This window comes from Aythya marila, assembly GCF_965140915.1.
Source record: "Aythya marila genome assembly, chromosome: 2".
Taxonomy (NCBI): Eukaryota; Metazoa; Chordata; class Aves; order Anseriformes; family Anatidae; genus Aythya; species Aythya marila.
This window is the reverse complement of record NC_139043.1, coordinates 5,351,935-5,364,891: the sequence shown is the minus strand read 5'-3', so window position 1 is coordinate 5,364,891 and position 12,957 is coordinate 5,351,935. Positions and strand designations below refer to the sequence as shown.

The 12,957-nt window shown below is 44.7% G+C and overlaps 1 protein-coding gene across 1 annotated transcript in view; it reads left to right on the top strand.

Annotated features, from left to right (window-relative positions):
• Positions 1–12,284: 12,284 nt before the first annotated feature.
• The window catches only part of PLCD1 (phospholipase C delta 1), a 52,604-nt gene continuing 51,931 nt past the window's right edge, over positions 12,285–12,957 (top strand). The window contains exon 1 of the mRNA XM_082753040.1: positions 12,285–12,558. Coding sequence (XP_082609166.1) covers positions 12,525–12,558 — 34 coding nt within the window. The 5' untranslated portion in view covers positions 12,285–12,524. The remainder of the gene's footprint in view (positions 12,559–12,957) is intronic.

The window sequence follows — 12,957 nt, the reverse complement described above, 5'->3', positions numbered from 1 at the left end:
TCTGTTCCTTCTATTCTCCCTACCCTTTGGAGCACCTGCATAAGATCACAGCACTACTTTTTACCCCTTTGTGACTCATCTGGCCAGGCTCATTCAGTCAAGCCTCAGATCTTAGAAAACCATGGCTTGGACATGTCTCTTGCTATCCCAGTGTCTTGATCCTTTACCAGGCTTTCCCTCCTCACCTTAAATTTTTTTGCACAAGTAATTTGAAAACATTTCTCTTACCTGGTAAGATTTTTCTTAGCCTCCTGCTAGCAAGCTTTCAGACATGATGTGTTTGCAGATGTTCCCCTGCTCCTTTGGTTTGTGCATTGGGTGGATTAATTAAAGGGAAAAATACAAATTATTCCTCCATGCCTGTCTGTACTCTAGATATCTGTAATTTGAAAATGTGCTGAGCAATACCCTGCCCTGGTAAACAATGGGATGAGATCTGCATGTTTGGAGCAGAAGATGGAAAAGACGCGCCATGCACCTCTAGTACAGTAAGATACAATGAAGATCTGCTGCCTAATTCAGAAGGAAAAGAAGCCCAAACATTTCTACATTTAGGATTTTTCATCTGGATTTGTCCTTACTTCTTGATTCTGCTTTAATAAGAGCATAAGCAAAAACGGTTTTGAAGTAGATGTAAATCCTGACAGGCTCAGATGCAAACAGCTCACATTTAGCGTGATCTGTTGAATCCAGTGTCCCCTCTTGGTAGACATGTTAGGGGCTAGAAACAGGCACTTGAGAGCACCAGGAATGAAGCTTATAGGGATGTCAGGCCAGGTGAGAAGGAAGTTTCTAAGCTGAAACTTGGGAGAAGTGCTTTTTAAATTTTACCTTAGTGTTGAGTTATTTTCACCTCCCTGAAACCTACTGATTTAGGCCAAACCCCGAACTGTATCTTTCCTGGCTTGCGGTGTTTTGGGATGGTGAAAGATGTGGGCTTAAATGTATCAATATCCCTCTGTCCTCAGGAACTCAGGCACACACAAATGACCCAGAAGACCTGCTGAATTAGGCCTGAACAAGAACATCATGTCCTAGTCTGAAAAGATCGTCTCAAGGCAACCGCTCACTTTGGGACATCATGTATATGGGACCACCAGAGCTATCTCCAGGACCCTTGCAAGGGTTGGATGAGATGTAAGTAAATTGGTCATAGGCAACACAATGTCTCCTGCTGCAAAGAATTGGAGTGCAAGCAGAAGACGTAGCCCATGCTGTTGGAGAGAGGTCAGTGACTGCTGTCATCTGTAGGCTCATGGATGCTGCAATCTGGCCCTGGCAGTGGAAATGAAAAGGAAGAGGCTTGGATTTCTGGCTTCATTTTCTATTCTTGCTGCCCAGGTTAGCTCCAAACTGTGCTTTGGCGCTGGCAGACTGGGAAGAATCTCACTGGAAATAGTGGCTGCTGGAGTATGGTCAGGGCAACACAGTAGGAAAGAAGGAAAATGCATCCCAGTGGGACAGTGAGAGGTGGTGGTGTCCTGTGGGCATGCAGAGTCTGTCATCAGAAACATGTACAGCTGTGTTAGCACCTTGCTTTCCCAGGATGTTATCTCATTTTTGCTGGTAGGGAAAGACAGGACCAGCCCATCCAAACCAGCCGGCTTGCATATACTTTTCCAAGTGAGCCTTGCAGTCAAAGAAAAAGAGAAGGCAGCTGGATTCACCAGCCAGAAGAATGTTGCCTACCTACAAATTCAGCATCTTCATTTCTGCCCAGGCAAGCAGGACACATTCAGTACCATCCTTAGCTGCATCCAGAAAATCATGAGGCAAGCAAGGCTTCTTTCCATTTACCTTCAGTTGCTGCCATCTAACTGGTCTTCAACTACAGCACCAAGACAAGGGCAACAAATTGCCCCAGTGGGGAGGTCCTGGAATGACTGCTGGTCTCCCCATTATGCCCTGCTGTAAACTGCACCTGATAACTTCTCTGTCAAACTTAGTACCTGCATTTCCATTATAAAATATCTCTAGGCAAGCTATTCTAGGAGCTAGTTATATGATCTCTTAACATTTCAGGGGTTATTTCTAACAGGAGATCTTCCTTACTGTTCTATGCAAGGAAATGTCCAAAGGAAACTTTTATTTCTAGGAAAGCTTTGCCTACAATTGTCTACATTTAGGTGCCGGTCATGTAAGATGCCCAAGGATACATAATATGTTTGCCAGGGAGTGGCAGGCATTGACACAAGATCTACTGGGGATTGGCAACCTTCTGGAGCAGATGGGACATCCCACTGCACTTAAATTGACACTAAGACTTCACTTTTTAAGCATCCGAATACTGCTTTTACAATCAAAAATTTCAAGGAACACAGAAGCACCCTGAGAGTATCAGCAACATGTGAACAACCAAAATATGGCCTGACCTTCAGTGCTATATCCTAGTTCGGAATTAAAGTGCTGATTTTGATCTGAAAGCAACCAGTTTCCTAGTCAAGAAGAAATGCCTCTATTTTTGATATTTTCGATATTCAGCAGAAAGGGTGATTTTTCCTTAATTGCACTTTCCTTTAAAACGAGGAAAGGCCTTAAAATGGCCTTTTATGTCCAAAGTTCAGGCCAGAATTATGCCTGATGCATTAGAAAGTGAGCAAAATCCTTCAAAAGCTCATTTCAACCTGGGCTGCAGCTGGCACCTTGCAATGAAAAGCATCAGGTCTGCATCCCTCATTGGGATTGAGGACTATATGGTGTGAGACAATGAGAACGTGCCTTGTCACGTCCAACTGGCATGCTCTTGTGTTGAGACACCATGATTGCAACACTTTTAAGTGAAACAGTTCAATAAGCAGCCAAAGCTGGTTTGTTGGGTTGTCTCCTGCTTTGGCTGAGCAGCCCTTTTTACCTTTGATCTCAACAGAAAGGAGATCCACCACAGATACAAGCAGGAATGTGTCATCTCTAAGTACAGTTACTGCAGAAAATCAACGTCCGTGGGAATTCTCACCTTCTGCTCCACCAATCAAGTTGCCAGAGAGAGTGGAAAGGGTGAAGTTTTCAGGATTAAAGGATCACAGGGGTAGCTTTATTTGAACTAGGTGGACGAGGGAAGCCCTGAGGCTGACCCTAGATAGATGCCTCAGGTGCTACAAACCCAAAGACAAGACAGAGACCAAGCTTCACGTTTTTCTTCTCCAGCTCTTACATGCACCACAAGCTCCGAGCTGGGATCTCACTGGTTTATATTAATAGCAATCTGATAGCTCTGTGTTTTAGCTTCCATGTATTGTTCCCACGGGCACGTCTGCATGCAGTTGCACAAACTGGGTCTCCTACAATTGGAGGGGATGCGAGGCTGTTAAAATGCTTTTCTGATTTGGGTGCCCTACAGCAGGAACAGGAAGGAAATGAGTCACTCTTTGCTTTGGCTACACCAGGCTTGCAGATCTGAGGAAGAGGCACCAAAAAGAAAAAAAAGAAAAAACAAAACAAAACAAAAACAAAACAAAACAAAAACAAAACAAAACAAAAAACCACCTTCCTCAATGGGCAGCTTTTGTAGGTCTTTATGCATCCTGTTATACTCCTGGTTTTGTTTTGTTTTGTTTTGTTTCCAAAAAATCCAAATAATAACACCAGCCAGAGGGACGGCAGCTGCATTTGATTCTATGAGGAGTATAAGTACACGTTTTTGGATGTAACAGTTCCACCTGTATTTATAAACTTGAATTTTATTTGGTGCATACAGCAAAGGCTCATTATTCCCTTTGTAACAAAGATACAGCATGTGATCTCAGGCTTACAGCACTACATCTCTGGAGGGTGTTTACCCTGCCTGTTTTGAGGTCCTTCAGCATCTTAATTTGGTCCTCTTCATCCTTTTCAAAGGCTCCTCTCTCTCTTCACTGACGGTTTGTTGAACCATGCTCCTAACTTTCATGTTATGAATTGAAACTAGGTACAAAAAGAAGCTAAATTAGAAGGTGTGAATGCTCTTTTTGAATTAATAGGATTTTACAAGTTCATCCTTTTGTTCATTTGGGAAGTAAGTTAATCTAAAAATTAATCTAGTAATAAATTGTAACCTAGGCTGATTTTTTTCCCCCCCAAAAAAAGATTTCACTATGTGTCTTTCTTTTCTATTCATTTCTGGTTTTTCAAGAAAGGAGCCTAGCTGTGAATTAATACCAAACATGTTGGCCATTCATTAGGACTCCGGGAGACACAGGAATTCCTCTTCTATCTTCTGTGTAAACATCTGCTCAGGAGATACTGGCAATTCATATTCAAGAACATTTTCATACTCTGCATGAATTTTTCAGATGGAGATGGAGGGAAGTCTGATGTCACTGAGCTTGTGGGAATTCTAGTTTTAATTCTTTGGGACCAGAAGTAGAAATGCCTTACTTGTAACATCACCGATTATCTGTCTTGCACACTGTGGAATCACAAGATCCTCATGTGGGGTTTAAACTTCTACATAACAGGATTTTGTGAAATGAAGGTGTAACTCGGACATATTTTCCAAATTCATGCAAACTGGCCACACTGAAAAAAAGCTGTAATTAGGTAATGATATGAACAATTGCATCTAATTATTGTGATTATTCCAGTTACAGAGTATTAAGCTGATAGCTGAAGTATATTAAAAGGGACAATTATAACATTAATCATCAACCCTCCTCCATACCTAACTTGTATACCCCAGTGCTATTAGTTGTAAAGAGGCAACGGTGCAAGAAAGAAGAGCTGTGCGTCAACATTCCTGGCAGCAGATGACTTGGCCTCATGACTGTGGTCTTTTAAGGCTGGAAATGTGCTTTGTAACCTGGACATTAGAGGTAGTGAAGCTCACAAGCTCACTGTCCCAGCTCTGTTGTAAATTGTAATCTGTGATGTGTCTGAAGGAGCCATTAATGGATGAAAGTGGCAGGACCCTGGGGCCAGCCTCCTGCTGTTCTTTTTTTCCTAACAGCAATAATCACACCAAGAAACCTTTCCATACCAGCATGTGTAGTACGTTACCAGGTTCCCCAGTTAGGTTATTGTTCCTTATTCATGCAATGTTAGCTTCGTAGCAATGGTCAGATTCACTCACTGACTCAGAGAGTTACAAAATGTACCTAGTTCTCTAGTATTGTGTGGCTGACTTTTCCTGTTTGCTGAAGCACTGAACTGAGAAGATGATGAAATGTATACATGACATTTTCTTTGTGCTTCCCATTCACTGTTAATCGATGAGGTTTTGATAGCTTTCAAAAATTCTCTGGAGACTCCTTCCCCCCAAAATCTTGCTAATAGGTGTTTAAGACTAAACATACTTTTCTGTACAGCTCTCTAGTAAAGATGTCATTATCTCAGAATCAAAATATTTAAAGTCTGGGAATTCAACATTAGAGGGCTCACTTAAACCTAGATTTGTTAAAACACAGAAATGCACAAAAGTGACCCTCAGACACTTATAAATCTGTTTTGTAGTGGAACAAAGTAGTTAGAGAAATACGAAATAAAAAATTCGACACAAGATTAGCCCTAAGGCAAAATTAGTGACATGTCTAAATCATACCTAGTGCTATTATGCAGAGGTAGGACTATTTAAGTGTCTCCTGAAATTCCTGGAGTTATAATGAGTGGTTTGGAAACACTAAGAGAAACCCAGGTTTATTATCCCCAAATTTCATGTATAATCTCCATTCTTCCTCCATATTCACATCATTTTCTAGTCTGAAATCAGTGTGAGATATGCTGAGCTAGTAACTTTTTAAAGTCTTTAATTGTGACCAACAGAATAATAGACAAATCCTTTGAATATTTTATTGCTTTATTTGGTGGTTAGAGCTGGTTCTACTTACTTGTATGAAATGGGGGGGGGGGGGGAACTCTTCCAAAAACTTAAGATATACACAGTCTGGTAGGCATATTTATAGTTTAGAAAGTCAAATTTATTTTCTGCTCAAGCAGAAACACATCATTAATTTTAATGGGACTCGTATGGGATTATGCCAGCAACAGATTTAACATAACACATCCCAGCATCTGTAGCTTCGTTTTCCTGTGGCCGTGTACTGCCCTCCTGAATGGGAGTGACTTTCGCAATAAATGGTTTAAATGCATCAACATCGTTCTGTTTGAAGATGTTTTGGCAAAACTTTGTGGTGATAAGCGAGGATCTGGCTGCCCTACCCATTTTGCGAACTTTATGGCATTGCACTGTGCTCATTACATTTCAGTCTAGCTTATAAACTACAGTGAATTACTGTGTCCAGTGAGTCCTCCACAAACCCAATAATCTTACTGTTGTTACAGTGCTATAAATCCCATTTCTGAGCTTTTTCCAAATTATGTCCTAAGGGAACTTGATTTCCGAAGGGGCTGAGCTCTGCCAGCTCCTGCTCAGCCGTGAGGCTGCTCTGCCCTCCACTGCAGTGCGTTTCCCCCAGGGTGCAGGACCAGCAACTGCTAGAGACTTGGCAGTGTTGGGAAAACCTGCCAGTGGGTAAATGTGGGGTGGAGCAGACCAAGCAGCAGGACCAGTCCTTTGCCTCCCAGATCTTGCACAGGCAGGGAATGCAACACATTATCAGAAGGAAATCCTAAAGAAAGACAGCACTGATAACAGAAGAGTGATGACACCATAGCAAAATGTGAGTCATCGGGGTAACTGGAGTTGGCCTCCCAAACTAGTACATAGCCTATTTAATATCAACCCTGAGCAGTTCCCAAAATTTAAGAAGGCATGTGAAAATATTGCCTTTTACTGTCCATTATTGGCTTATTTACATGACAGTTGGATGTAGAGTGACCACCCGATCTGAAGATGGTAAGGTACCCCATGTAAAAACAAATGCGATGGCTTAAACCTGTAAACTGGTGGGGAAGAGACAGGAAAAAACAAAACAAAACAAAAAAAGAGTACAACAAACAGCCATAACAGAAGTGTCTGAAAAATTCAGGTCCCACTTCGGCGCTGACATGACCTCTAATATAACATTTTCCTTTGTGCTGGTTCCAGTAATTCTGATGACAAAAGAATATCACGTAACTACTGCAGCTCCCTGCTGGGTGTATGACCCCAAATGCTTCTTACAGTCCTGCCTTGTCACAGCGGCAGAAATCCCGAGGCCTTGCTGCAAAGCAAACAAAGCACCTTGCTGTTATCTTTGGGAGAGGCTGTTGGGAACACTTCTGTGATGAGGAGGGCGTGTGTGCGAGTCTGAAAAGCTGAGGGAGCCAGGAGGTATCTTCTCCATAGGAAATACTTGGTGACCGGGCTGTGTAGCATTCCTCTGAGATTAAAAACTACTCCTTCCACTGTGTGCAATTAAACAAACACTTGAGTCATGCTTTGAGAGCGCGGGCAGGTGAACTGCTCTGCTTTGGGTTCCCCATTGGGTTGAACCCTGCGAACGTTTTTTGGCTTTGAACTCTGCAAATGCTCATTGCTGCCTGGGCTGGGCTGTGTCTGCACAAATAAAGGAGACTGAAAAGGGGTGTAGGAGTGTGCGTGTGAGGAAAGGGAGCTTCTGTTCAGCTGTCATCGCAACACTACTGTGTGTGGATGGGTTGGAGGTGGAGGCTGGTTCCTCACCCGGCCTTGCTGCCATTGAACTCCTTCCACGCTCGTTTACACAGCAAGAGAGAGCAAGGGTGTTAACCAAGGTGTGTCCTGGGTTCAGGACTTGGCCCTCATTAAAATATCACGGTCCTGACTTTGGACCCTTTAAAAGTGGCAGCTTTGTTTTGGGGAGGCCGTGTCAACTCTCTGGCGTGTCCCCAGGCCTTGAAATGTCCTCACTGTGTCTTGGTGAGCTCAGACAATGATGGTATGGGCAGGAAAAGAGCAGGGTGCTGACAGAATGTTCTTCTATCCATCTGAAACATAATTGCTGTTTGCTTTGAGTCCCTGTGGCTGGAAAATGCACTGGTGTAAAGAAAGGCCTGTCCTCCCCAGCCGCAGCCAGGGCCTGAGCTCTGTGCCTGCTGTCTGTGCTGGGATGTCCTTCAGCCTGAGTCTGGGCTGTGGATGAGCCAAATTTAAGGGGCTGCGGAGGAAAATGGGCTTTGTGAAGCCTGTAACCAGGAGCCAGAAGATACCAGAATTGTCATCAGTGCAATTGTCACCCCTGAAACTCAGGGTTTGGAAAAAGCCTTTTGTGGTAGTCCAGATGCATGAGGCATGTATTGAGATTTTGCCCTCTCCTCCCAGGAACCTCATTTCCCCACCCTAAGAACAGAGGAATCCCAAGGAGGATCTCACAGCATCTCTGGCCTCTTCCCATTTAGGGATTCCTGCTCCAGAAATGCATCCTGCCCCCAACCCTTTCTGATGGGACCGAAAACTGGGAGTCCTTCTTCCTCCTCCAGCCCTGAGAGCCTTCATCTGCGGCCAAGGGAAGGGCTGGAGAAGGATGGAGAAGCTGTGCCAGAGCCTCAAGGGACTGTTTGGCTTGGCGGGGAACGACTGAGGAGAAGGGAACAGAAAAATAATAGGTTGCTCATTTTTTGAGTCATTGCTACGTCTAGGTTTCTTTCTGCCCCTCAGAAAATTCTGTGATGTAGAATTTGGGTCATTTTCTATCCTCTCCCTCACCTGGGCATTTCTAGATATTGCTTTTAATGCATTATTCTGCACAGGGGTCCCATCCTATATCTGCTGTACAAACAAGGAAAACGTACCCTGTGCACTGAGGCCAAGGAGCCCTACAGCAACCACCTGCTCCTCTCCTTGATTTACATCACTTTAATTTTTAACGGCACTCTACTTTTTATTTTTATTTTTATTTTTATTTTTATTTTTATTTTTATTTTTATTTTTATTTTTATTTTTATTTTTATTTTTATTTTTATTTTTAATTTATTTTTTATCCCAACCTTGCCTTTTGGGAAGGGAGTGAGGATGAGTTTAGGCCCAGGTACAGCCACTGTAAGCCAGGATCCAAGGAAGGGTGGAAAGAAGGAGGCGAGGACATGCCTATGACGGAAATTCCTCACATTCATCTCCAGCCTGGCAGGGTGATTTGGGGATTAAAATCCATGACAACAAAGGCAGGGAAATAAAGCAGCTTCCCAAGTCTTGGAGAGCCATTAAATATAATAACCTGCAGCGTGTAGAAAGCTGGGAGATACCAAGCTGGGCTCGGTGGTAAAGTCGCTGCTTGTAGGTGGTGCCCACAGGGGTCCAGAGAAAATAAATCCAGCCCTTGCTGTAATCTATCATGTACTTGTGGAATTCAGAAAAACAGGTTTTTCTGTTAGGTTTTGGCCTCATTGCAGGAAAAGGTGTGTTCCTCCAGCAAAATAATCAGTGCATGGTAAGTCACCTGCTGTAAAATCCTGGAGGAAGAAAGTTTATTAAGTGATAAATAGGGCTAAGTCATCATGGGCAGAAAGTATGCAACCACCATGTTCAGTTACCCTGCAATAAAAATAAAATACAATTAAAAAAATATATGGTCCTGTTGTTATTTCACTGTAAAGGTTAATTTTTAAAGTGACAAACCTTTGGTGACTAAAAAAGGCATTGAAATGCCACTTTACTGATGCCAGGACTGATCTACTCAGCATATACTGTATTTATTTAACTTTGGCCCTAAGCAGCAGGATTGTTGCTGTGAGTAACAGGCACAGAGGAGTGATGTTTAATTTTATTCATACTGAACTCTCCCCTTCAAATCCTAGTTTGATCTCAAAGATCAAGGGCCCCATAACTGTTCATGAGCATGCTGGTGGATAGAGTTTAGGAGGTACATTCAGACCAGGGAAGAAGCAATCAGAAATTCACACAGCTTTTTTAAAATAAGCGAAGATACGGGAACAGTCAGTTGCAGCCTATCTTATCTATGCATTTTGTTAGAGAACAAATTGCTCTCTTAGGACTCCAGATGATTTTATATATATATTTTTTTCACCAGTTTTAAACTTGCCACTCAGCTGTGATGCAGGCTTAACTAGGAAAAGGGCAGTCCCCCTAAACACCTTGAGCCTTTTGGATCAGCCAAAACCCAAACCAGGAAGGCAAACAGTGAGGGCTGTGATCCAAAATGGGGACCAGGGACTTGATTCAGATAGGATTCTTATATTTTCCTTTTATTCTTAGGAGTATTGTTTCAGGATTTCTGCAGCTTATAGGAGCCCAATTGTTCCTCATGTAATTTTGGTCTAATTATTATTCTGTGCATATATTTGTTTCAGGAATGGAGAAGAATAGGAAATCAAGTGTGTACGGCATGCATGCAGAAATATATCTAAAAAGACTTTTGCCTTGAGAAAAAAGGGTCTGATGAGACCAGTGCTGTATGATCTCAGCTTCAGTGTGTTTGCTGCAGGGTTTCCCTGGCTCTGATGGTGGCTGCTGTACTTTCTGATGAATGCCAGGAATGCAAGGCTGCCTGCAAGTGCTAGGCGTGTGCTGAGCACACATCAAGCCTGTCAAGGATTTAGGAGTGGTAATGCTTAAGCTTAGGATGGCAGGAAGGTGCCACAGTGCTCAAAGCAGCTAAAACAGTGATACTTCTGGACAGGTATGGGAGTGGGAAGAGTGGTGTAATGGAGTAAAGTGCAAGGTTGGACAAAGTTTTGTGAATCCTCCTGACAGGCACTATTTCTGCTCCCACTTGGAGGAAGCACAGGCAGATGCGGTGGGGTAGGCACAGAGGATCCTCAAATCTCAAATCTCACACCTTCAGATCTCAAGGTTTGATGGCAGGGAAGCTCAGTCCCTCTTGAGGCTGCCCTGTCCAGCCCAAGGAGGCCAGCACAGTCGTGATGATGTTCATAGTGTTGCAGGGGACTGCTGATCCTGTCTTGGTGCCACTGTGCCCTGTATTGTCGTGAAGGGGCACTATCCAGACCATGATCTTAATTGTTTTTGGGGCTAACAGCTTGCTTACACCTCTTTACTTTGCTACAGGGGACACAGGGGGACTGGCAGGTATGTCTTGAAGTGAGGCCTGGTGCTAGGCAGCGTGAGGATGCAGCAGGGTGTGATATAGAGAAGGGTAGAGGAGTGACTATAATGTTATTTCCTGTCACCGCTTTCAAACTGTTTGCCCTTCTCTGCTTCTCCTCCCTTCTGAAAACCCTAACATCTGCATCACCACCGCTTTACCGGAGTTTCCAGTCTGGCTGACTCACCTACCAGCCTCTCCAGCAGCCGCTTCTCCTTCAGCTGATAGCATGATGGGTTTTTGGTGGTGTCCTCTGGAAACCCCCCTGCCCTGGGGCTTTTAAGGCTTTAAAAGGATTCTTGAGACACCCTGGCTGCTGTCCTGCTTTCCTCACCACCAAAATATTTGACCCTGTCCAAGCCAGTATCTCCTTTTTTTTATTTATTGTGGGTTTGCAAAAGGGATGCTCCTTCCTGGGTCCTTCAAAAAGTATCTCACTTGTTTGCTCTTATGCTTTGTGCTAGTACGGAGGAGTTTTGCTATATTAAGGCAATTTGGAGGGCATAAAATTAGCTGAAGTCTGAGCTCTTGAAGGAGCAGCTCGATTCCTGGCAAGGATGGACAAACAGTCCTAGTCCCAAAGCATTTGTCACCAGGTGCACCCCAGAGCTGTCACTGTCAGCGAGGGACTTTTCCCTTCTGTCACTGGAGCTGCTGTGGGCACAGCTGCTGAGGAGCAAGGACTTTGAATCCTCTGACAGCTCCATCGATTGCATTAAGATCACCTAAATAACCAGAAATAAAAATAAACAACAGAAAAAAAATAATTAAAAACCTCCCTCAACCACTCAAGTAGATGGACACTTTATTTTCCTAGTGTGGATTCCCTTTCTTTCCCCCTCCCTGCTTGACAGCATCATCTTTTTCTCCTTCAAAAAGGAAAAAAAAATGTAATCTATTTTAAGAGCAGGGGGCAGGGCAGAGGAAAACAGCTCGGCTCGGTACAAGCCTCAGGGCAGCGAGGAGTTTTTTCTGCTTTCTGCCTCGCTGTCTCGAAAGCAAAGCTTGCAGCTTTTCATCTGCTTTTGTGGTTACAGCTTCTCCGCTGGCAACTTCTGAGCTGTTTTGTTGCATTTTTTTCTCCTTGTTTTGTTGCGTTGTGTCCTGAGAGATGCCCACAAGCCCTTTAAACCCCAAGCGCTGCCTCGTGTCTCACGGCCCTTCCCTTGGGTTGGGGACAGATTCGAGCGCTCGGCGTCTTCTGGAAGCCTTGCCGGAAAGGAGCGGTGCGTGTTTCAGCGTTTGTGCCAGCAGCAGGAACAGAAGCAGGGCTCGGAGCTCCAGCAGGAGCAGGAACAGGAGGCTGGCCCCACAGAGAAGGCCAGCTTGCACAGGGAGGAGCCAGGGCCGGCGGTGAAGCTGGGGCGCTTGGCCTCACTCGACGCGTTGGGCAGGCGGCGGCGGCGTGCGGATGCGGGAGGGAAATCAATGAGGAGTCATAGCGAAGACGGCTCTCCAGCCAAGGGGAAGGAGCAGGCCTCGCTGAAGGGAGCTGACATTTGGGGATTACTGGAGGAGGGAGCACGGGGGAGCCTCGCGGCTCTGGCTGCCAGCCCCAGCCGGTGCTAACATCTGGGCACAGCTGTCTGCCGGAGCCCTTTCCGCGGCCGCCCCTCGGCTCGTTTCGCAGCCATGGAATCGAACGGCACCTTCCTCGCCTGCAACAGTAAGTCTGTGCAAACGTCCTTGTGTTTCAGCCCTTTTATCTCGTGCGAGAGCTTGCTTTTTCCTCCCCTCTCCTCCCTCCCCCTTTGCCGCCGCAGTTCTCTCGGTTGGAAGCAACGCGGCGTTTCAATCAGCGTTACAGGGGAGAGGTGACAGATTTTTCTCTTTTATTAGGGTTAGATGTGTTGCTCAGAAGGGTGTCTTGGCTGATCAGCGTGTGCGAGCCCAGCCAGGCTGATCCAAATCTCCTCCCCTTTATGGTGAAACTGGGAGCGGGACAGATGCTCAGCGGAGTAAATCAGGCTTGGGGGAAGGCAGCAGAGTCAGGATAAATCTCTTCGGCTCAGCGTCTGCCCCCAAGACTCTGTAAATGCTCTGTAAAATACAAGTAATGTTTCTA